A 25,376-nucleotide genomic window follows, 5' to 3' on the forward strand; every position below is an offset into this window, starting at 1 on the left:
TGCAGTAATCAGTGCTATATATATGCACTGTTACTGTAAAAATTACACTGGCAGGGAAGGGGTTAATTTTATTGGAGGGAGGGGTTAATGTATGCCTGGTGCTTACTGACGTGTGTGGGGGGGGGGGGCCTGGCCCGACTGTGACTGAATACAGCGGGAGCGAGCCTCCGGCGGCGCGCAGCGCCGCCCACAAGGGGGAGTGTCTGACGACGTAGGTCTACGTTGTCAGACGATAACGAGCCACTTTGCCGCAGTAGTACTACGGTACTCAGTAGCAAAGTGGTTAAATGTACATTTAAACCCCAGTGAGACTACCTATTCTTCTGGCAATTCACAAGATTTGGTAAAACAATATGCAGCAGTCTATATAGTTATAAATAGCTATTTACCATAATCTCTTTTTTATGATGCAAACCTGAACATGCACTATATACTTGCTGACAAATGTTAGCACTAGAGATGAACTCGGTAGTGTTAGGATCATAATCTGAATTCCACATGAGCGAGCTCACCAGAAGGCGGTCACTGTACTGGGCCAATCAAAAGAAGCATTCCCCTTGTATATGTGCAGCTCAGCATCTACAGTATTGTGAACCTTTTTACACATGTACATAAAGTTCTTTCTCAAAGTAAAACACCCAGGATGCTCAGAGTGCTTTGACACACACTGTGGGGTTTATTTAATAAAGCTGGAGAGTGCAAAATCAGGCTCACTTCTGCATAGAAACCAATCAGATTCTAGTTTTATTGCCAACGCTTAATTGAACAAGCTAAGGTTAGAAGCCGATTGGTTTCTATGCAGAAGTGAGCCTGGTTTTGCACTCTCCAGCTTTAGTAAATAAACCTCTATGTATTGGGTTGATGAATCAGTAGCCTGGCCCTGCACTTTGACAAATTGGAAGTCTCACTTTTTGGTTGTTCATAAGTGTAAGGACCAACAGAAAAGCTTATTAGATGGCCAGGAGTGGGGCTGCTTAAAACCTAAATCCAATTTATAGTGGAATTCAAGCCAGTAGAGGGAGGAGTAGAATGAGCGGGTGCGCTTCATGTATATTTGCTGACAATGAACATATTAAAAAATATATTTTTTAATACATACGTACCTGTGAAATCCATTTCCTGAAGTAGATCATGGGACACAGAGCCATAAATCATAACACATGGGTTATATACTGTAGGCACCTACAGGTAAAGGACACTGGCAACCAATCAGACAGGATGTCCCCCTATATAACCCCTCCCACACAGGAAGTACTTCAGTTTTGTAGCAAGCAATAAAGGCCCCATAGAAGAGGGGAGGGACCTCTGTGTCCCGTGATGCACTTCAAGAAATGGATTTTACAGGTAAGGATGTATTAAAAAATCAATTTTTCTTTTCGTACATCACGGGACACAGAGCCTTAAATCATAACATATGGGATGTCCCAAAGAAATACATCTGAGTCGAGAGGAGGTGAACACACTAAAAAAATACCACCTTCCGACCACAAAAAGGATTACACTGTTGCCTGAAGAACACTGGGGTCAAAAGCAGATTCCTCCTGGGTCCCAACATCCACTCGATAGAAACGAGTGAACGTATGCACCGACGATCAGGTCGCGGCCTTGCAAACCTGAGCCATAGAGGCTTGATGGCAAAGTGCCCAAGAGGCGCCTACTCCTCTGGTAGAATATGCCTTTACAGGAAAAAGGTGGAACCTTCCCTTCTAAACCATACGCCTGGGTAATAACCTGGCAAATCCAATGAGAAAATCGTAGACTTAGATGCTGCCAACCCTTTCCTGGGCCCTTCTGGCAGCACAAACAAGATCTCGGTCTTACGAATCTGAGGTGATCTTTCCAAGTAAAATTTAAGTGCACCCATTACATCAAGAGAATGCGCAAAAAAAAAAAAAAAATGTCCTCCTCTGAGTGAGGATCTGGAAAAAAGGAAGGTAGTACAATGTCCTGATTCAAATGAAAGACAGACACCACCTTGGGCAAAAAAACCTGGGTGTGGACCTAGAATCACCCTATCTCGATGAAAAATCAAGAATGGCTCTTTACAAGAAAGAGCTGCTAGTTCCAATACCCTTCTAGCTGAAGTGATCACAATAAAAAAAAAAAAAAAAAAAAAAAGACCAGTTTCCTGGTCAGAAGAGCGAGGGGAACCTGCCCCATGGGCTCAAAAGGCTGTTTTTTTTTTTTAAAACTGCCAGCACCAAATTTAAATCCTAAGGACATAATAGTGGCTTCACAGGTGGAAGCAAACATAACATTCCCCAAACAAAGGTCTGAACCAATGAATGGGAAGCAATCGGTTCTTGGAAGAAGACGATAAGGCTGAAATTTGCCCTTTAATGGTGCTCAAGGCTAATTTCATATCTACCCCTGCTGAAAGAAAAGCTATAATTCGCCCAATTATATATTTGTGGGAATGCCATTTCCTGGCTTCACACCAGGTAATGTAGGATGTAATAAATGTTTCTAGAGACTGGTTTCCTAGCATTTATCAGGGTATAAATTGCAGGGCCAGATGTTCCCCACTCCTTCAAGATTAGGGCTTCAATAGCCAAGCCATCAAATTTAGAGAGACTGTACAGCAGGGTGGAATATCGAACATTGAGAGAGTAGGTCCGGACGCAGTGGAAGGGCCCAAGGCCTTGTTACATAGTTACATAGTTAGTGAGGTTGAAAAAAGACATCAGTCCATCCAGTTCAACCTATGATTTGTGTGTGTGTCCGCTTTTAACAGTACATTGTATACCCCTGTATGTTGTGGTCTTTAAGGTGTCCATCTAATAGTTTTTTGAAACTATCAATGCTCCCTGCTGATACGACTGTATGTGGAAGAGAATTCCACATCCTTACCGCTCTTATAGTGAAGAACCCCTTACGCACTTTAAGGTTAAACCGCCTTTCCTCTAGTTTTAGTGAGTGGCCACGTGTCTTATTGTATCTCCTTTCTCTGAATAGTTTGTTCCTTATGCTAGGGTCGCCAGTACAGTATTTGTACATTGATATCATATCCCCCCTCAATCGTCTCTTCTCCAGAGAGAATAAGTTCAGTGCTTGTAGTCTTTCCTCATAGCTGATGTCCTCCATTCCCCTAATTATTTTTGTTGCCCTTCTCTGGACTTTCTCCAGTTCCAGCACATCCTTCCTTAGGACCGGTGCCCAGAACTGGACAGCATACTCCAGATGTGGCCGGACCAGAGTCTTGCAGAGTGGGAGAATAATCTCTTTATTTCTGGAGTGAATCCCCTTTTTTATACATCCCAGTATTCTGTTGGCTTTGCTTGCAGCGGCTTGGCATTGCATGCCACTACAAAGCTTGTTGTCTACCAGTACCCCCAAGTCCTTTTCCATCCTAGACTCACCCAGAGGTTCCCCCCCTAGTGAGTAGCTTGCTTTCTGGTTTCTGGCCCCCAAGTGCATTACTTTACATTTTTCAACATTAAATCTCATCTGCCATGTAGTTGCCCACCCCGTTATTTTGTTCAGGTCTGCTTGTAAGGTTTCCACATCCTGCATAGAAGATATTGGCATGCTTAGTTTAGTATCGTCCGCAAATACTGAGATTGTACTAGATATCCCCTCCTCTAGATCATTTATGAACAGGATTGGTCCCAGGACAGAACCCTGGGGGACCCCACTTTCCACCCCCGCCCAATCCGAGTACTCCCCATTAATCACCACCCTCTGTACTCTCCCCTGGAGCCAGTTCTCTATCCAGGTACTCACCTTATGGTCCATACCTACCTTCCTTAGTTTGTACAGTAAGCGTTTGTGGGGAACAGTGTCAAAGGCCTTTGCAAAGTCCAGCTACACCACATCCACAGGCTTTCCTTTATCTAGGTGGCAGCTCACTTCATCGTAGAAGGTTAATAGATTGGTTTGGCACGAACGATTTTTCATGAATCCATGCTGATTACTACTAATAATATCATTTTCATTACTAAAGTCTTGTATGTGGTCCCTTAACATCCCCTCCAAAATTTTGCATACTACTGAAGTTAGGCTGACCGGCCTATAGTTACCCGGGATATATCTCGGCCCCTTTTTAAATATTGGTACCACGTTGGCTTTTTTCCAATCAGCTGGCACCATACCTGTCTGTAAACTATACTTAAAGATCAAGAATAATGGTCTGGCAATCACCTGGCTGAGCTCATTAAGAACCCTCGGGTGCAAGCCATCCGGTCCCGGGGATTTATTTATGTTAAGTTTCTCTAGTTTACCTCTAAGTCTATCTTCTGTTAGCCATGGCGGCACTTCCTGGGGTGTATTATTTAGTTCGGCCTTACAAGCTGGGTTAGTGTAGCCCCCCAATTCTTTTGTGAAGACTGAAGAGAAGAAATTATTTAACACTTCCGCCTTTTCTCTGTCCTCTGTGGCCATATTTCCTTTATCATCTTTTATGGGGCCAATGTGTTCTGGCCTCGCTTTCCTACTGTTTATATACTTAAAGAACTTCTTGGGGTTCTTTTTACTCTCCTCCGCTATATGTCTCCCGTGTTCTATTTTAGCCGCCCTGATTTCGTTTTTAAATTTCTTATTACACTCTTTGTAATGCTTAAATGCTGCCAATGACCCCTCAGTCTTGTATTTTTTGAAGGCCTTTTCTTTAGCACTAATATACATTTTGTGTTGGAGTTTAGCCACCCAGGGTTTAGTTTTGCTCTTTTAAATTTATTTCCCTTTGGAATGCACTGGCCAATCCCCCTGTTAAGTATGCTCTTGAAGCACTCCCATTTTTCCTCCGTGTTCTTCGTTCCCAGGGTTCTATCCCATTTGATATTTTCTAGCAGAGAGCACACTGTCAACCTTTGGATTTGTGCATACCAAACCCTCCTCAGCCATGCCGGAGCTAACAGGATTACTGGTTTGCCCTCTAGCTGGATCCTGCGCAACAGACGCGGTATCAGCTGCACTGGAGAAAAGGCATAAATCAGGGAATACTCCTGCTAAGGAGTTACTAAAGCATCCACTCCGACTCAGAGTGGATCACTGGTCCTGAACACAAATCCTTCAACTTCTTGTTTAATCTGGATGCCAACTGATCTACATCTGGGACCCCCCCAACGTAGGCAAATTGATTGAAAAATCTTGGGATGTAAGGACAATTCCCCTGGAAACATCCGTTGACGGCTCTGAAAATCTGCCTGCCAGTTCTCTATTCCTGGAATAAAAGCTGCTGTCAGGCATGGCACAAACCTCTCTGCCCAGGACAGGATGATATCCACCTCTTTCTGGGCGGACTGACTTTTTGTGCCTCCTTGATGTTTGATATAAGCCACAGCCATACATTGTCGGATTGCACCCTGACAGGGTGACCCCAAAGTCTGGGCGTCCAGTATTTCAAAGCCCGACTGACTGCTCGGATTTCCAGAATGTTGATGGGGAGACCTCTCTCTACCCAAGACCATTTCACCTGGACAGTGGCTTCCACCAGAACTGCTCCCCAGCTGGAGAGACTGGCATCTGTAGTCACCACCTTCCAGGTTACTGGAAGAAAGGATTTCCCCTTCTCCAGATTTCTGGTCATCAATCACCAATTAAGACTCTGACGTACTCTTGGTACCAGAGATGTGGACCAGTCCAGAGACTGAACCCTTCCGGTCCATATAGACAAAATGTTGTTCTGCAAGGGTCTGGCATGAAATGGACCATAGGGAATTGCCTCGAAAGCAGACACCATCTTCCCCTAATTCTTCATGCAAAGACATACAGAAGGATCTCTCAGCCTTACTACAGACCGAACCAGATCCTTCAGGTGGTTGACCTTTCTTGCTGGCAAGAATCTTTGCCTGTACTGTGTCCACAGGAAAAAACAGATATTCCAGATGCTGGACCGATTGTAATGCCGACTTTGCCAAGTTCAGTATCCAACCCAGACATTCTAGGAACTATACTGTCTGGAGGAATTTTTTCGGCTTAGAGCCAAAGCCAATCGATCTATAAGTAATAGATTGTACAGATATCCTTTTACAGATATCCCTTGGGACCTTTGAACAGCCAATACTGGAGCTAGGATCTTTGTGAAAACTCTTTGAGCCTTGGCTAACCCAAAGGGCAGGGCCACAAACTGAAAGACAGTTTTCTATTGCAAAGCGTAGAAACCTTTGATGAGCCTGGAATATAGGCACGTAAAGATATACATCCTTAAAGTCAAAAGGATGCTAGAATATCCTCTCCCTGCAGGGAGGCTATGACTGAACGAATTGACTCCATTCGGAAAGTACAAACGTTCATAAACTGGTTTAGAGCTTTGAGATGCAGAACAGGTCTCGCATGCCCATTTGGTTTGGGGATTATGAACAAGTTTGTGTAAAAACTCCTGAACCTTTCATTCTCCGGAATCTCCATTATCGCTCTTTGGGCCCTCAGCTGGTCGAACGTCAGAAAGAGAGAGTTGTTCTTTTTAGGGCATCTGTCTGTAGACTTGACAAACTGAAGATGCGGGAACACCCGAAATTCCAGTTCGTACCCCTGCGAGATGGTGGAGATAACACAGTTGTCTTGGATTGTTTCCACCGAAACCTTTGAGAACCGAAGCAGCCTTCCCCCCCACCCAAGTGAATGGGGGCGCCCCTTTACAGAGTAGGCTTAGAGGAAAACTTGGCTGATCTCTGGGCCAAGGGCTTTTTCTGACCCTGCACTAAAGGCTTGGTTCGGGATGCAGACGGATGAGGCCATCGCCACCGTCTGGAATTAGAAGCACTGGTAGTATGACTGCTGGAGATCTTATACTATCTTATACTTGCTCTTCCTTTTTTATAGGTAGCAATGTACTCCCCCCCCCCCCCGACCTTTTGGATATACGTACCCAGATCGTCACCAAAAAAATACTATATCCAGATATACTTGTCCAGAACGTTTGATCTGAGTGGGGCATTACAGTGCCCCTGCCAACTGTGCCTCCCCCAGCCCTTTTTCGGACACACACTGCTTTATAGCAAGACAAACTTGAGGTACTAACTTCAGTGTACTCAAGGCTTGTGCCAAGCTTATACAGCTTATCACACACAGCACTGACTATCCCAAAGATACCAGCTGGGCTCTGCTGTCTGGCAGGCCATTGCCGATGTCAGTGCTGAATGGTTAGACACACAATTTTGTTGGCATTTAAAACAAATCCCACAAATGTTTTTCAAATGTTTTCCTGAAGTTTAACGTTACTGTACAACGTAAATTCTAAAAAAGTTGGAACGCTGTGTAAATCTACATAAAAACTGAATCTACAAATCTCATAAACCTATATTTTATTCATAATAGAAAACATATCAAAATGTTTAAACTGAGGAAATGTTCCATTTTAAAAGAAGTATGGCCAGGACTTTTTTGGCTATTCCCCTATGGATCACAGAGTGCAGTTCATTCTGCACTCCTGCGACTTGTTTTTAGCCGACAGGATGTCATTCAGCCAGCCCAGACTCTGCATTGATCTAGACTTCATCAGCAAGCCGCTGGAAGACTGAGCCAGCCAATCCCACTCCCTCTACAGCCTAGCGCACACCATCTGGAGAGGCAGAGCAGAGAAGACTGAGAACTGAGTGATTACTCAGTTCTCAGTCTTAGAAGCATGTACTCATCGAGGAGAGTATCATTTTTTTTTAAACAAACCTATACTTTAATAAAAATAAGATAATTTTGAAATTGATGGCAGAAACAAAACACAACTAAAAAAAATTGACACAGGGTAACAAAAAGCTGGCAAAGTACAACCTCAATTCCAAAAAAGTTGGGACAGGGCCATGTTTATTATGGTGTACCACCCTCTCTTCTTTTTAACAACACTCTAATGTTTGGGAACTAAAGAGACCAGTTGCTGCAGTTTTAGGAGAGGAATGTTGTGTGCTGCACTAAAACCTGGATATATATTTCAGCATTGATGGTGCCTTTCCAGATTTGTAAGCTGCCCATTCCATAGGCACTAATGCACTCCCATACCATCAGAGATGCAGGCGTTTGTGAACTGAGCGCTGATAACAAGCTGGGAGGTCTCTCTTCTCTTTAGTCCGGAGGACACATCGCCCACGATTGCCAAAAAGAATGCCACATTTAGGATTTGTCTAACCACAGAACAGTTTTCACTAACAGACTATTTTGAATGAGCTTTGGCTCAGAGAAGACGCTGGCATTTCTGGATTATATTCAGATATGACTTCTTTGCATGATAGAGCTTTACCTTGCATTTTTTGGATAGCATGGCAAACTGTGTTCAGTGAGTTTTGGAAGTATTCCTGAGCCCATGCAGTGATATCCGTCACAGAATCATGTCTGTTTTTAATACAGTGCCATCTCAGAACCCAGGCATTAATATTGCGTTTCGGCCTTCTTCCTTGTGTACAGAGATTTCTCCAGATTCCCAGAATCTTTGATATTATGCACTGTAGATGATGATAGATTTAAAGTCTTTGCAACTTTACATTGAGGAACATAAGAATTCTGAAAAAGGTTTGTAAATTTTTAGAAGCAACTTTTCACAGATTGGTGAACCTCTGCCCATATTTACATCTGAAACACTTTGACTCTCTAAGATGCTCTTTTTATACCCAATCATGTTACTGACCGGTTGTCAATTACCTAATTTGTTGCAAAATGTTCTTCCAGCTCTTCCATGTTAGTCCAACTTAATGTGCTAGCTTTTTTGTTGCCCTGTTCCCACTTGGCCAGCTTGTTTGTTGCCCTGTCCCCACTTTTCCAGCTTTTTTTGTAGCCCTGTCCCCACTTACCTTGCCAGATTTTTTGTTGCCTTGTCCCAACTTTGTGAGAAATATTGCTGCCATCAAACTCAAAATTACCTTTTTTTTTTCTTTTTTTTTCTTAAAATGGTGTTTTTTCTTAGTTTACACGTTTGATATGTTTTCTATTGTGAATAAAATAAGGGTTTGTGAGATTTGCAAATTATTGCATTCTGTTTTTACGTAGAGGTTACACAGCGTCCCAACTTTGTTGGAATTCGTGTTGCAGATACAACTCTATCAGGCACTATATATTATTTCTTACATACAGTATACAAATTTAAATATTACTATATGCATATTAAACTGTAAATGCTATATAAAACTTACTGAGCATGAAAATCCACCACCACTGGAACCTCACTTTCAATAACCCGTTCCTGAAAGTCATCTTTATTCTGAACACTGAACGTTACTCTGCGTGAGGACGAAGTAGAAATCTGACGAGCAGTAGTAAATTTAGTAGACCGAGAAAAGGGCAAAGTTGTAAAATCTGGAACGTGGGTTTGCGTGCATTTGACAGACAAGCTGGAGAAAGAATGTACTTGGCTAGTTAGACATCTTCCAGGCAAAGAAAGAAAACGTTTTAAAAGTAACCTCTGGGCCATCTACAAAAAAAAAAAAAAAAAAAGTGTAAGTGTATAGAGATATATTATATATATTATATATATATATATATATATATATATATATATATATATATATATATATTAAAACAAACAGACCATGCACAGATACATCAAAGGATAATGACACTATATACAGTGGTGTTCAAAATAATAGCAGTCCAACATCACTAACCAGTTCAATCACTATATTGGGTACAAATTAAATTTCTACATGGCATAAAATTTACTAGTAGGTGTAGTAAAGTAATTGAAAAGCAACAAACCCAACAGTCATGACGTGCATGCTGCTGATTCTGTGTAATTGAATCATTAATTGAAAGAGGCATGTTCAAAATGATATCAGTGTGGAGTTCAATTAGTGAGGTCATTCAGTCTGTGAAAAACAGGTGGCCCTTATTTAAGGACGAAGGCAGCAAATGTACATGCTGGCTATAGTGCATTTCTCTCTGAAAATCTGAGTAAAATGGGTCGTTCCAGACATTGTTCAGAAGAACAGCGTGATTTGATTAAAAGGTAATCAAGAGAGCAGAAACCACAAAGAAGTGCACAAACTTATAGGCTGCTCAGCTAAAATGATCTCAAAAGCTGTAAAATGGCAACCAAAACCAGAAAGACATGGAAGAAAACTGAAAACTACCATTCAAATGGATTGAAGAATAGCCAAAATGGCAAAGACTCAGCCAATGATCAGCTCCAGGGTGATCAAAGGTGTCAAGTTACCTGTAAGTACTATAATAATTAGAAGATGCCTATGTATGAAGCCAAGCAAGCGCCAAGAAGCCCCCGCAATGTCCCATTGATAAAAAAAACGACACGTGCTGAAGAGGTTACATTTTGCAAAAGAAGAACACATTTACTGGCCTAAAGAGAAAGGGGCAACATTTTGTGGACTGATGAAAGCAAGATTGTTCTTTTTGGGTCTAGGGGCTGCAGACAGTTGGTCAGACGACCCCCCCCAAACACTAAATTTAAGTCTCAGTACATGGTGAAGACAGTGAAGCATGGTGGCGCAAGCATCAGGATATGTGGTTGTTTCTCATAATATGGTGTTGGGCTTATTTATTGCATACCAGCGATCATGGATCACTAGAATACATCAAAATACTTGAAGAGGTCATGTTGCCTCATGTCGAAGAGGAAATGCCCTTGAAGTTGGTGATTCAACAAGACAACGACCCCAAATACAACAGGAAGAGAGCAGCATCTCGGTTCCAGACCAACAACGTTATGGAGTGGCCAGCCCAATCCTCGAACCCTAATCCAATAGAAAACTTGTCGGGCGACATAAAAAAAAAAAAAAAATGCTGTTTCTGAGGTAAAAATCAAGAAATGCAGAGAAATTGTGGATTGTAGTGCAATCGTCCTAGGCTGGAATACTTGTTCACAGGTGCCAGAAGTTGGTTGACTCCATGCAACACAGATTTGAAGCAGTTCTCAGAAACAGTGGTTATACAACTAAAGAGTCAGTGATTCCCAGGAAAGCTATATCTTCAAGCATTTTTCCGTTTATACAGTAAATGTTAGAGTTCGTAGAAAAAAAATGCAGGCACTGCTATTTGGATATTCGTTGTTCTTCTTCACTTTCTGTAACGTAATAGCAAATTTAAAACATTTTTCTTCGACTCCATTCACACTACCGCGACTTGTCAGGCGTCCGTGCAAGTCGTGCCGAAGTCGCGGTGCTCGCAACTTCACAGGTCGCCCCCTAAGTCATGCCGCGTTAGTGTGAACCGGCACTTCATGTTTTTATTTGGAATAGACCGTGCAGTGTTCCCAATGCATTTGCGTTTATGGAAATAAAAGCTATTATAAGGATTTTGAGCTTTACTCACTTTAAACACACTGCTATTATTTTGAACACAACTGTACTATATACCACAGATATAGTGATTTGGTTTGCAATTAATGGGCAACAGCTAAAATAATTTTTGTATACCAGTGGTACAGTGTATGTTTGTAAACTCACACCTCACATGATAAGCCCCAACAACCTCCAATCCACAATTCTTGCAAGCTGCATCCCAGGACTAAAAAGTTCTGGTGCCTAATCAGTTGAGACATGAGCAGCTCCCTCAGGACATCTCACCTTCACCCTCTTCTGCCTCAGTAACCCCTTATGAATCATTCTTCATATGTCAAGCCTGGGAGAACCATGAGGAATATGATCATGGCAAAACTGTACTCTGAAAGAGGTACAGAAGAAGGCTTCAAGGGCGAGTCTGTCACATCTGGTTTACAGAAAAGTAGCTGCTGAAGCAGCTTTAAACCTTAAAGGGTAAGTTTGACTTTTCACAATAAAAAAAAAAAGTGAACTAACAAATATCCTGGCCGCCTCTCTATACCACGCTGCACTTATTTCCCGTGATGCCCTGTGCCACGGATACATCAGCCTGTACAAAGCATAACGCAAAACACAGCCGGAGAGTGAGTATCCATCATAATGCTCACAATGACAAGCGATCATTGATCAGCGCAGCCATGCGACCATGCTGACCAACGAAAGGCACATCTGTGGCTTCTTCTTCTGGTAAGGTGTTCCTAAAACATTGAAGTGATTGTAAAGTCTTTTATTTATTTATTTTTTTTTAATAACAAACATGTTATACTGAGGCCCCGTTCACATTGCCGCAATCCGACTTGGGGGGGGCGACCTCCGAGGTCACGGTGCGAGCAGCGCGCCGCGACCTCGGAGCGGCCGCCACGGACTTCATAACATTGAAGTCTATGGCGGTTGCCTCCGGGTCGCCCCAAAGAAGCTCCGGACCCTTTTTCTAAGTCGGAGCGACTTGTGTCGCTCCTATTAGAACGGGTCCGCAGCTTCCCTATGGAAGGCGACCTACGGCGACCTGTGAGGCGACCAGGTCGCCTTAGTGTGAACGGGGACTCACCTGCTCTGTGCAGTTGTTTTTGCACAGGGCAGCCCAGATCCTCCCCTTCTCGGGTCCCTCATTGCCGCTCCTAGCCCCTCCCTCCTGTTGAGTGCCCCCATAGCAAGCAGCTTGCTATGGAGGCACCCGAGCTGCAGCTCCCTTTATCCATTCAGACACGGAACTGCCGTTCGGCCCTGCCCCCTCTCTCTCCCGATTGGCTGACTTTGATTGACAGCCGTGGGAGCCAATAGCACTGTGGCTGTGTCTCAGCCAATCAGAAGGGAGAGTCCCGGACGGCCGAGGGACCCGTGGACATCCCTGAAGAGAGATGGACCTCAAGTACTAGGGGGTGCTAGGGAGGCTGCTACACACAGAAGGTTTATTTTATCTTATCTTATGCATTAAGATAAAAATTGGATTTTTGACTTACCGTACATCCATTCCTCTGATGTTCATTGACGTACACAGCTCCTGACCTTCATAACCATTGGATTATACTTCCCCCTTCAGGAGTAGGACACTAGGAAGAAAAAGAATCTGGCTATGCCTATGGGCAGTTCCAGGGGGTATACGCCCTCTCCCTGCTATAGGTACTTAGTTTTGTTAGAAGCAGTGTCAGAAGAATTACAACTCCACTGAGGGGAGGGGGCTGTGTCCGTCAATGAACATCAGAGAAATGGATTTTCCGGAAAGTCAAAAATCCCATTTTCTCTTTCGTTCATTGACGGACACAGCTCCTGATCTTCATAACCATTGGGATGTCCCAAAGCAAAGTGATAAACATGAGGGGTGGGAACAGAAAAAAAATTCCCCAGGCTAAACCGAAGCCAACCAGGCAACAAGAGCGCAGCCAAAACAACTGGAATCCACCTGAAAAACAATACATCCTTGAGGATTAAGTCCTCTAAACAGCAGCCTGCAAAACCTTGCGGCCAAAAGAAGCATCCGCAGATGCCAACACACCCACTTTATAAAAAAAACTTTGTGCACTGACGATCAGGTGACCGCCTTGCAAACCTGCATCACTGACACCTGATGACGGAAGGCCCATGAGGCACTAAGCGCCCTAGTAGAGTACGCCTTAACAGGGAAAGGAGGAACCTGATTCTTGATGGAATAGCCCTGAATCACTGCCTGTCTGATCCATCTGGAATGGTCGCAGAGGAAGTGGACAACCCTTTACGAGGCCCATCCGTGAGCACAAACAGTGAGTCTAACTTCCTGAAAGACTCCGTAGCTGCCAGGTACACCCTAATTGCCCAGACCAAATCCAAGGCAATTTCCTTCAGATGTTTAGGCCTGGCACACAGGGAAAGCAACACAATGTCTTCATTCAAATGAAAATCAGAGACAACCTTTGGACGGAACGATGGACAGGGGCGAAGAATCACATTATTTCTGTGAATCACCAGGTAAGGTGAACAACAGAATAACGCTGCCAGTTTCGCACGCAGACGTCATCGCCACCAAAGAGGCCACCTTCTTGGACAGAGTAAGCAGGGGAATCTCCCAAAGATTCTCAAAGGGAGGCTTCTGGAGGGGGCGAAAGCACCACATTGAGGTCCCAAGGCGGCAAAGGAGACCGCACTGGAGGAACCAAATGTCGGACACCCTGAAGAAAGGTACGCACCAGGGAGTGTGTGGCCAAAGGTCGCTGGAAGAAGACCGCCAAAGCCGACACATGCCCCTTGATGGTACTCAAGGCCAATTTCTGTTCAACCCTCCCGTTGAAGGAAGGCCAAGATCAGAGCCACCAAGAAGATGAACCTCCCAAGAGACTTACACCATGCAATGTATGTTTTCCACATACAATGATGGATCTTCCTAGAAGTAGATTTCCTAGCTTTTAACAGTGTAGGGATCACCGACTCAGATAAACCTCTACCCTTCAGCACCTGGCATTCAACAGTCAAGCCGTCAAAGCCAGCGTCTGTAAAGCAGGATGGAAGATTGGTACTTTAGACACCAGATCCTCCTTGAGAGGAAGCTTCCAAGGAACGTTGGCGACCAATGAGGATGTGGGGGTAGGACAGGGGCAGATGAAAGGGGGGCGCCTGATGGGAAGGAGGGGAACCCCCGGGGTCCGACCTTCCCAAGGAGGTGCCCACGTCCACCCAAAAAACTTACAGAGCGGAGACAACTACTCACCATACAAGGAACCAGGCGGGCACCACTCCAGACAGAACCCCTTGCCATCAAAATGGGGGGCTGTCGGCCAGGAGGAATGCTGCGACTCGGGCCGAGACCCGGTCGTATGCGACCACACGTGGCGTTCAACTCGCAGGCCAGCCCTCGTTCAGTGGGGCTATGTCGCGCGCGCTCACTGGCCAGACTGGGTTTACCACTGGATCTAGATTATCCAGTCCATCGCCCAGTCTGGCAGTTGATTGTAGATCTCACAGAAAAAAAAAAAAAAAAAAAAGGAGAAAATTATTTTATCTAAAAAAATTTGCCAGGACCAGAGATCCCAGCAATGAACTAGGTCATTACTCCTGACTAGGCAGAAAAAACGAAGTACCTATAGCAGGGAGAGGGAGTATACCCCCCTGGGACTGCCCATAGGCGTAGCCAGATTCTTTTTCTGCCTAGTGTCCTAATCCTGTAGAGGGCAGTATAACCCAATGGTTATGAAGATCAGGAGCTGTGTCCGTCAATGAACAAAAGAGAAAAACCTTCTGACTTTACAACTCCTTTAAAAAGAATCACTTGGAGGTTACCAACCTTTTTTTTGTTCTTCGATTCATACTAAATCTAAAGTTACAAATGTATTAAATTAATATTTCTAATCTGTTTTGTAAAGTATCTACTTTAGCATTAAATTATGATAATCAATTTGAACATTCTAAAAAAAGGTACATGACTTTGGAATCTTGTGTTGATATGTATAGTTATCCACATATTGTAGCAAAATTAGTATGATTAAACAAATTATCATTAAATATAACCTTAATATATGTGATGTGAAACTATCATAAATAATATGTAAAGTACATAATCCTATCTTTAATTAAACAATAAAGTTGGACGTCCTTTTTACCATTGCGGGGGGATTATAGGAGCACTTCACACTTCTTATATCTTCTGTCACAGAGGGACTTGCCCTATGGTTCTGCTTTTACACTCCTCTCTTCTTCCTCTGAATAACAGCCCACCATCACACCTCCTACACATACTGCTCACCATACTACCCTTTGCACTCCTCTTCCTCACAAACTGGCCACTGTCCTACTCTCCACACTCCCCTCTTGCATGGAGTACACTTTCAGAAAGCGCACTAAAACTGTAGGACATATTAGAAGTCAATAGGAAAGCGCAGCTAACCCACGGGTACACTACGCTGCACACTCGGGATGGTCAAACCACACTGCATCAGTGTAAAAGGGTAACTGTATTTTATTATTACCCTTAGTTCATTTCTAACATAAATTGGTGATTTACAAAAGATTCTCATATTGCATGTTCACTGCATATAGCACCATCTAGTGTTATTTTAGTGTTATTTCAATCCTGATTAGTTGCTAATTATTTTAAGGGACAGCTGTCATTTTATTTCAAATATTTACATTGTTTCAACCCTCTAATTTATTTTCTTAGGCCCCTTTCACACAGGCGGACCGTTCAGATCCGCCTGTCAATTTTTTTGCGGATCTGAACAGTCACCCCATGCATCTCTATGGGGCATCGGATGTCAGCGGAGACATGTCCGCTGACATCCGATCCATCAAATCTGGACGGATGGAAACCCTATTTTCCATCCGTCCAGCGGATCGGATCGGTTGTGAATGGACAGACGGTCCGTTCCCATTCAACTCCCCCATAGAGATGCATGGGGACCTGACAGCTGTGTCTCCGCACACAGCGCAGAGACACAGCTGTCATCCTCCTGCTCAGCGGGAGATTGGCAGATCGATCCCCCGCTGAGAAAACTTGAGTCCGCCTGACAGACTCCAAGTGTGAAAGGGCCCTTAGATTGTAGGCTTGTCTTTTAATTATACATTTTTTTGAATATTTGCTTTTAAAACTATCTTTAATATACTAATTTTCATTGAATAAGAGCCGGGTCACACTATTGCGATGCGGGAAGGCTGCGAATTCGCAGCCTTTTCCCGCATCGCACACGCACCCCCGGCAGTTCACACTGCCATATGCGATCCGCTGGGGGTGTCAATGTAATCTTAACGACACCCCCAGTTTGATCGCATATCGCAGTGCGATCGTGCAGTTCGCACAGGATGGGATCGCACAAGTGTGAACCGCTGTGCGATCCGATCCTGATGCGGCTGCAAAAATGCCTCCTGTGCGTGTTTGCACCGGGTGCGATGCGAATTTAGCCATACAAACTGTATGGCTAAACTCGCACCGCACAGCTGATCGCATGTAATGTCGGAGCAGTGCGCTCCGACATTACATGCGAACCCGGCACTCGCATCAGTGTGAACCGGGTCTAAAATGTTAGCTTTATTGTTTGATTATTAAACATTTATTTATGATATTAATAATGTAGGATGTAATTGTCTTTACGTTTAAAAATGCTTACCGCTTGTTTATTTATATTGAAACTAAACTGAAATAAACAACTTTTTTTTTTTTAATGAGAAAAAGGTTTGAAAGTCTCTTTATGCTGGCAATTTTTTTTATCTGTGAACAACCCTGTAGAACGTGTGCAATGTTATGTGCAGCCCATTCCCATCATCTCTAAGATGCCAAGAATGGAGCCAGTGCCAGGATGATGTAGATGCAGGGAAACAGAGTGGATAGCAATAACGGGTTACCATTCTAGGGGGGCAAACACTGAGGTAAGTCTGCCATAATGTACAGTATACAATGCATACTTGCACATTATGGCACAAACTCCCTTTTGAAGGTGGCAGTTTAGTTCCACTTTCTAATCAGATCTCCAAAGCATTTTATATGGCCCAGATACTCTGACAAAACATGTCAGCACAAGACACCATCTGAAAGTCCTATTTTTTTAAGCAATGAAGCTAGCAAAGTACAAACAAATTAGGGCTGAAGTAACTAATCAACATAATCAATTATAAAAATAGTCGTCAACTATTTTCATAATCGATAAGTTGGCCTACATACAGAATGCATTATTTGTTTACATATCAGGAAATACAGTGCAGCACACATACAGCTCAGTACTCCGTCCATATAGGTCAATAAGCGCCTGAGAACTTGAGTGTGAATGTGTGAGGAGCAATGCCTCATGGGACATGTAGTCATGGGCAGGAGAAGGAAGTGAGTGATTCCAAAGGCAGAAGTTTTTTTTTTTTTTTTAAACTTCTGGTAAAAAAAAAAAAAAAAAAAAAAAAAAACCTTCTGTGACCAGTGGTATACTTACCTGATCTAGCACTAGATGTACTTGGGAGCAGTGACACTGCTCTCTCTCCCCCGCCTTACAGGTGTGTTTAGTTCCAATGTAAGATGTTAAAGCTTATATAACATTTTAGTGATTAGGATTAGATCTCAACATAAAATCAGGAGTGTAACTGCACTTAAAGTACAATTATACTTTAAAGCAAACCTTTCATAATCAACGTATTACTGTAGCTCACAATGAACCTTTAACAGTGCAAGTTGTCACACAAGACATTTTCAAAATAAACACAAACTATTACAGTGGGAATTTTTATTCTACCATCTATAAAAATATTACCAGGTATAAAGTTTTCCACTAGAAATCACACAAATCTCACAGAAATACACACACAAGGGACAAAAAAAAAAAAAAATTCAAAAACAACCGGCTTGAGCTAGCTTGGGTAAAAGCTGAGAGAAACCTGGAGGCTGCCATTAATGACCTCTCTGTCTATAAATGTTTGTTGCCAGGCTGTCATGCTGATTGAGTATCTTCAGTTATTTTTGAGTCACTGGTCTCGAATAAGCATGCAGATCAGGTGACTTGACTTTTTCTGTGATTTAATTGGCTTCTTCCAGTTCAGTGGTTAAGAATGTACTGAAGATTAGCTGTCACTGTCAAGTAACTAGCCTACAGGCTTCTTTTAGTATAGATTTCCTTTAAAGTGTATATTAATCCATTAGAATTACTTTTTTGCAAATGAGCAGTCATTGAGACCCTAACCATACCTGGCCACAAATCACAATTTCATTAAGCTCAAATAACTATTTTGCCTCTTTCCTCCTGTGGTCATGTGATGTACCTTCGCACCTCATTGTCCGATAGTAGGGTGAGGATTAGTTTCTGTGTGTGATGAATCCCAGGGCCCAAACCTTACTGAAATTACACTTTCCCAGAATCCCTTTAGACTAACATACTCCTCACTTCTATACATTTGGTGGTCCAGACTTTAGTTGTGTAATCTTCTGCTTGATTACACTCTATCAGACCTGCTTCTGGAACAGATTGCACAGCTAATGTCCACAACACCCAGTGGCCAGCAGGGAAGAATATGCATGTCTAGAGGAATGCTAGTGCTGTTTTATTTCATTCAATGCTTGATTTCCTCCCAGAGGTAAACTTGGAGCATTCCCAGAGAGAGTGGCACTGCTGAAGACAGAGGATTGGCTAGATTAGCAATGCCATTCTGAATAACAAAGTAGAGTGAAATGACAGTATCAACTAGGGATCGACCGATTATCGGCAAAACCGATATATCGAGGGCCGATCTGCATTTTCCCCAATATACCGGAATCGGCCCCTGAGGTTACCGATATTTCAGGAAAGTGCTGTACCGGAGTGATGCCTGCAGCTAGAGGCATCACCCTGGTACCAGTGCCCATAGCCGATGGTCAGGTGTCTTGTAATGACAATTGATGCGACTGAGAAGCCGCTCGGCTGTTATTACAAGGAGCTGGAGGGAAAGTCCTGCCCCTCCCGCGGCTCGCCCGGGTCTCCCACCCCACAGGGATCCTACCTGCATGGCCGACAAAGACCCGATCAAAGCCGCATTCGGCTCTGATCGGGTCTCCATGTAAAAACCTGGAAGTGATGTCATGACATCACTTCCGGGTACTCGGCGCCAAATTAAAAAAAATGACAGCATTGAAAACAGCCAAACTTGGCATTTTGAATGCTTTTAAGTGCAGAGGAGGGGTTTGTTGTCTTTTAGACCCCCAGATCCCTCCACAAGAGTATCTGTAAAAAAAAATATATATATATATATTTTTTTTAAATGTCTGAAAATATTGGCAGATATCGGCCGATACCAATATGCGATGACCAAAATATTGGCAATAAAAAAACGATATCCGTCGTTCACTAGTATCAACCAGGCATTTATTATATAAAAATACAGCATTGAAAGAAACGCAAGATAAATATTAAAGCGGAGTTCCAGTCATTAATTTTTTTGTTTATTAAATGTCAGCAGATACAAAAAGTGTAGCTGCTGACTTTTGATAAACTGACACTCACCTGTCACACCCCCTCAGTGCCTTTCCATTGACATACAATAGAAGGGCCATTTATTAATCCTATTCATGCACAAGCATCCATGTTTCCAATGCAGAGGATATACATAACCCACCGAGAAGGGAACACGTATGACTCCAACTGACGCAGAGACATGGACACTGTGGAATGTATTACCTCTACTGAGCTCCAATGGATACGTTTCTTTTAAGCCCACATTCACATTGGTCCGATTTAACATGTCAGATTGCAGCAATTGCCGGCAATGGCACTGTCCCATTCTGTGGGTGCGGTGCCGCAAAGTCCTTTCCCAAAAGTAGTTTCTGTATTACTTTTGGCGAATTTGGGGGGGGGGGGGGGGTGATTTCCATAGACATCTGTGCACGAACCCGCACAGATGTCTGTGAAATCGCCCCCAATGTCGGACTGAAATGCTGGCTTGAAATCGTGCGAGTTCAGATTTTAAAACGGCTTCAGTGTGAACCTAGGCTTTGCGGCGCCGCACTGATTGCCAAAAGTAGTTTCTGTACTACCTTTAGCGATTTCCATAGACATCTGTGCAGGAACGCAGACAGATGTCTGTAAAATCGCCCCAAAGTCGGACTGAAGTGCCAGCGAGAAATCGTGCGAGTTAAGCTGAACTTGTACGATTTTAAAGCAGCCTCAGTGTGACCCTGGGCTTACTCCTACTGGCCCCAGTCTGATGGGCAATGAACTGGCCCTGTAAGTGAGCCCTGGACTTCTCCTTAGATTAATATGGCACAGCTCTGGGACTGTCTACATGACAGGTCTATGATGAGATCACAGGGGAGTCCTGCCTGCTTAGCTCCAAGTAAAGGATTATTATGGGTAATGTACACATTCTGTGACTGGAGCATACCTGTACTTCCCTCTGATCTTCACAGCCACTCTGACCAATAGTGGGCCCCTTATTACTGTACACACCCCGTATCTACCTACCTATGTACTTCCAGTACCCACCAGCACTCTATCCGAGCCCTGCACCCCCCGTACTCACATCTATACCATGCGTCCTTACTTTTCTCCTTGTAGATCCTCCTTCTTCCTACCCACAGAAGGGACCTTGATGACATCACACGGTCATGTGACCAGGACTACCAATGCACAACCGCTCATCGCTGGGTTACAAAACATAAGGAAGTGTCCAAACCGGAGAAGGGGGAGATCCGCCTATCACCGACCCGGGATCTCTCCGTACTCCAGGGTGGTGACAGCTACACCTGGTCACGTGACGGCCGTGTCATCCAGGTCCTGATCAGACATGTGTACTATCCTCACTGATCACACAGCCTACACCTGACCCATAGGGTTGTCACCTCATCCCTATAACCAGGACACACATTAATTACACAGGTTCTGTGGCTGATAAAGGTGGTAATTAAAGTCACTTAGTGCCTTATCTGCATTATATTAGCCTCAGAACCTGTGTAATGTATGTGTCCTGGTCTAAAGGGATGAGATGGCGACCCTACTGACCCCATGACCCTGAACTTCAACAACTACATCTCTATTCTCATCAGTAGGATTTGGAACTTTCAGGATTTGTTCCCCGTTCACATTGGAGAGATTTGACATGTTAAATCTCAAGCCAAATCGCAACCTATTGCCGGCAACGGTACCATGCGACACCGACTTTGCAGCACCTAGGGTTGCCACCTCATCCCTTTAACCACTTGCCGACCAGCCGCCGTAGATATACTGCAGCAGGCTGGCTCGGCTGCGCGAACCGCCGTACCTGTACGGTGGGAGCGCTACCATTAGGCAGTGGGGAAGCGGATCAATGGGGCCGGCGGCCACGATTGCCACCGGGCGCCCATGATCGCTCCCGTGGAGCGAGAACGATGGGTCTGCTGTTGTAAACACAGCAGACCGTTGTTCTCTCTGGAATGAACACAGAGTGCCTGTGATCCTCCTATTTAGGATCACAGGTCTCCGTGTTGATTCCACAAGCCCATCCCCCTCACAGTTAGAAAACATCCCCTAGGCTCACATCTAACCCTTTGATTGCCCCTGAGTTAACACAGTTCCCTGCCAGTGTCTTTATTACAGTAACAGTGCATATTTTTAGTACTGTAGTAATATCACTGGTCCCGACAAAAATGTCAGTTAGAGGTCCGATCTGTCTGCCGTAATGTCGCAGTCCCACTAAAAGTCGCAGATCGCCGCCATTACTAGTAAAAAAATAAAAATACTTAAATCTTTCCCCTAGTTTGTAAACACAATAACTTTTGCGCAAACCAATCAAAATACACTTATTGGGATTTTTTCTACCAAAAATATGTAGCAGAATACAAATTGTCCTAAAATGATGAAAAAATGACAGTGCACATTTAGGAGATATTTACTGTAGGTATAGGTAAGCCTTATTATAGGTACAAGTAAACATGGGGTCCTTTACTACCGCTTTAAAATATAAGTTCAGCTTGCATAACATGTCACTGCCCTATTCAAGGTGTAACATGTAACATGCAGCAGCCCCCCAAGACCCCATTGTAACAGTGAGCAGAGGAATCTTCTTCCCGCACTGGCTGTCACAATTTAAAAAACAATTGGCTGTGCGGGGCTCCGCCCCCCAGCCGCATCATTCATTCACAGAGTTCTTTGAATGAGAGAACTACAACAATTGCGGCTTATGGTTTGTAGTTCCCAATGGACTACGAGGATACTGATGAGCACTCTAGCAGTCCCTGATATTGAAGGACTGTCCCTGATTTGGAACAAAGTCCCTCTGTCGTCCTCATTTGCCCCTCATTTTGGTCCGATCTATATAGCTGTATATAAAATACACTATTTATCGTAAAAAAGTGTTTCAAAGTGCGCAGCTAAACCTTTCATCCAATTTCCACGTTGCTGCATTTGTAAATTTCAAAAGCCAGTATAAAGGAATAGTAGTAGAAGAAAAAAAAAAAACTATTGTGGGTTTAAGTATTCTTTTTTTATATAATTCTCCTTTAAGGAGGCATGGTAGGGGGTGTGTCCTATGCCTATATACTTTTTCTAATAGGTGTTCCTCATTCCCATCTCAAAAAGTTGGGAGGTATAGGTATAGTTCATTGATCTTCCTGCCATTCAGTAACTGCCTGACCATACAGCTACACTGACAGTCTGCAGGAACGTGACACAGAAGGTGCAATGCTTTACAGGCTCCTTAGACCCCTTTCACACAGGGAGCCCGTCAGGCGGACTCAGTTTTTCTCAGCGGGGGATCAGCGGGTGGATGGCAGCTCTGTCTCCGTGTTGTGTGCGGAGACAGAGCTGTCAGGTCCCCATTGTTCTCTATGGGGAAATCGGATGAGAAAGGACCGTCTGTCCTTTCTCATCCAATCCGATCCGCCAGACGGATGGAAAATAAGGTTTCCATCCGTCCAGATTTGACGGATTGGATGTCAGCGGACATGTCTCCGCTGACATCCGATGCCCCATAGAGATGCATGGGGCATCCATTCAGATCCGCCTAAAAAACGGACAGGCGGATCTGAACGGTCCGCCTGTGTGAAAGGGGCCTAATAAAAAAAATAAATGCCCATTTTTTACCTTCAAACATATGTTCATTTATTATTTTTTTAAAGGTGAACTTAGCCTTTAAATTTATAGTAAAGTCTTTTTTTTTTTTTAAAAATAACAAACATGTTATACTTACCTGCTCTGTGTAGTGGTTTCATCCTCTTCTTGGGTCCCTTGACAGCCCTCCTGGCCCCTCCCTCCTGCTTAGTGGCCCCACAGCAAGCAGCTCACCATGGGGGTGCCTGAGCCGAGCTGCAGCTCCGTGTGTCCATTCAGACAGGGAGCTGCGGCTTGGGCCCACCCCCTCTCTTTCCTCATTGGCTTACTGATATTGATTGAGAGCAGCGGGAGCCAATGACGCCCACTGCTGTGTCTCAGCCAATCAGGAGTGAGAGTCCCGGACAGTCTAGGCTCTCGTTCAACATAGCTAGATCGAGATGGGGCTCAGATATTGGGGGGACTGCTGCACACAGAAGGTTTTTTTTTTTTATCCTAATGCATAGAATGCATTAGGATAAAAAAACCTTCTGTCTTTAGAACCACTTCTAGAGGTTCTCAGTTATGACTTTGAAGTGCAGCACCTGTTCTAAATCCTGTCATTTATTGCCATTTTTACATAAATTGTCCTCTTTTAGGAACAATTTACTCACAATGCCATGGGCCAATTCTTGCATGAAAGAACACCCAATTTTTTTATTGAGCTCTTTGCCAAACCCTGTAAGCAAAAAAGTGAACTGTGAAATTACAGCACACAAAAGAAGTGCACATGGATTCTTGCCCAAGGCCTCGATCCATGAGCACCCTGAACAGACAGGGGCAAGGCACTCTGGTCCATCTGGCCATAACCAAGTTCATAGTTACATAGTTGGTAAGGCTGTAAAAAGACACCAGTCCATCCAGTTCAATCTGTGTGGGTGTGTGTGAATGTGTTTAAAACGAATATAGTTTACAAAAGAATAAAAATAATAGTTTTTTGAAACTATCGATGCTCCCTGCTGATACCACTGCATGTGGAAGAGAATTCCACATCCTTACTACTCTGACAGTATAGAATCCTTTATGGTGATTATGGTTAAACTGCTTCTCTTCCAATTTCAGTGAATTGCCGCATGTCTTTTTAAATTCCCTTTCACTGAAAAGTTTTTTCCCTATGCTAGGGTCACCAGTAAAATATTTGTACATTGCTATCATATCCCCTTTCAAGCGTCTCCTTGTGTGGATTCTTCGTGCTTTTAGGAGAAAAGTTTATCCATGCCCCATCCATCTCAACCACTGTAATACAGCTAAAGGGCTGTCAGGAGTTCTCATCAAAATAGTTCAACTATGTCTGACCTTTCCTGCCATATCTCCCATTCATAGAAGCTGTACTACATCTTGTATGAATGATACAGGATCTCTAAATGGGTAACCGGTGGGTGATTGATAGCCCCACCCCTCCATTGGGAGATGCTGTGTCATTCATAGAAGTATGAATGTAGTATGGCTGGCATATTATCTTTATATGAATGGCAGATCTGGAAGGAAAGGGCTGGCATAGTTGAGCTCTCTTTATGCTAGCTCCTGACAATCCCTGCTGAAACCTGAAGTAGGGGATGGGGGGGGGGGCATCTTACTGAATGGGCACGCTGGGCAGTTGCCCAGGGGCCCCACCTGCCCAGCGACCCAGCCCCAGCCAAGCATTAGTCCAGATTCTCGTGTGCATCCCGCTGCCGAACTTGGCAGATGGCAAGCGCCTGTCGGCCCTGCGCTGCTGTCAGGCCACTTAGGACTGTGGAGGGGGAGCCCACAACTGCAGGAATGCCTGTCTGCCTCCACGGGAACAGGCACACACAGGACAGTCGAGTCTGACCCCCGTCCGTGTCACCGGACCCAGCCACTGAACTTGGAAGCTGTCATTAGCCTGGCACTGCTGTATCAATAAATATCGCCTGATCGATAATTTGCATTTTTATTCTCGTGGATGATTGGGTGATTGTGTAGGCAGGGCCCCAGTGCATTGCATTGCCCGGGACCCTTTAATGCTATTAAGATGGCACTGGGGGACCCATCATACTAAATGTAAGCTATGTTCCTTGCGTTGATTTTTCTCTGGAATCTAGGCTAAACTTAGACTTTAATGACTCCAGAAGAATATAATCAAAGGCACATTAGAAACTTTTAGACTTTCTTGTGCAGTTAGATGAAAGAAAACTTCAAAGTAGCTCAATAGCCTTGGAGTTCCATTGCTGCTCAGCAACTGCTGTCAAAT

At 43.9% G+C, this 25,376-nt stretch overlaps 1 protein-coding gene across 2 annotated transcripts in view; it reads right to left on the minus strand.

Moving 5' to 3' along the window:
- Nucleotides 1-20,726, minus strand: part of TXN2 (thioredoxin 2) — a 49,484-nt gene extending 28,758 nt beyond the window's left edge. Inside the window, exons 1-2 of one of the 2 annotated variants that reach the window (XM_082266546.1) lie at nucleotides 20,643-20,726; nucleotides 9,057-9,334 (exon numbers count right to left, since the gene is read on the minus strand). In XM_082266546.1, coding sequence (XP_082122672.1) covers nucleotides 9,057-9,334 — 278 coding nt within the window. In that variant the 5' untranslated portion in view covers nucleotides 20,643-20,726. Of the gene's footprint in view, nucleotides 1-9,056; nucleotides 9,335-20,621 lie in introns of both variants that reach the window. The other variant, XM_082266547.1, reaches the window with a different exon arrangement.
- Between the last annotated feature and the right edge of the window lie 4,650 nt (nucleotides 20,727-25,376).

The sequence above is a fragment of the Pelophylax lessonae genome (assembly GCF_965119305.1).
Source record: "Pelophylax lessonae genome assembly, chromosome: 8".
Taxonomy (NCBI): Eukaryota; Metazoa; Chordata; class Amphibia; order Anura; family Ranidae; genus Pelophylax; species Pelophylax lessonae.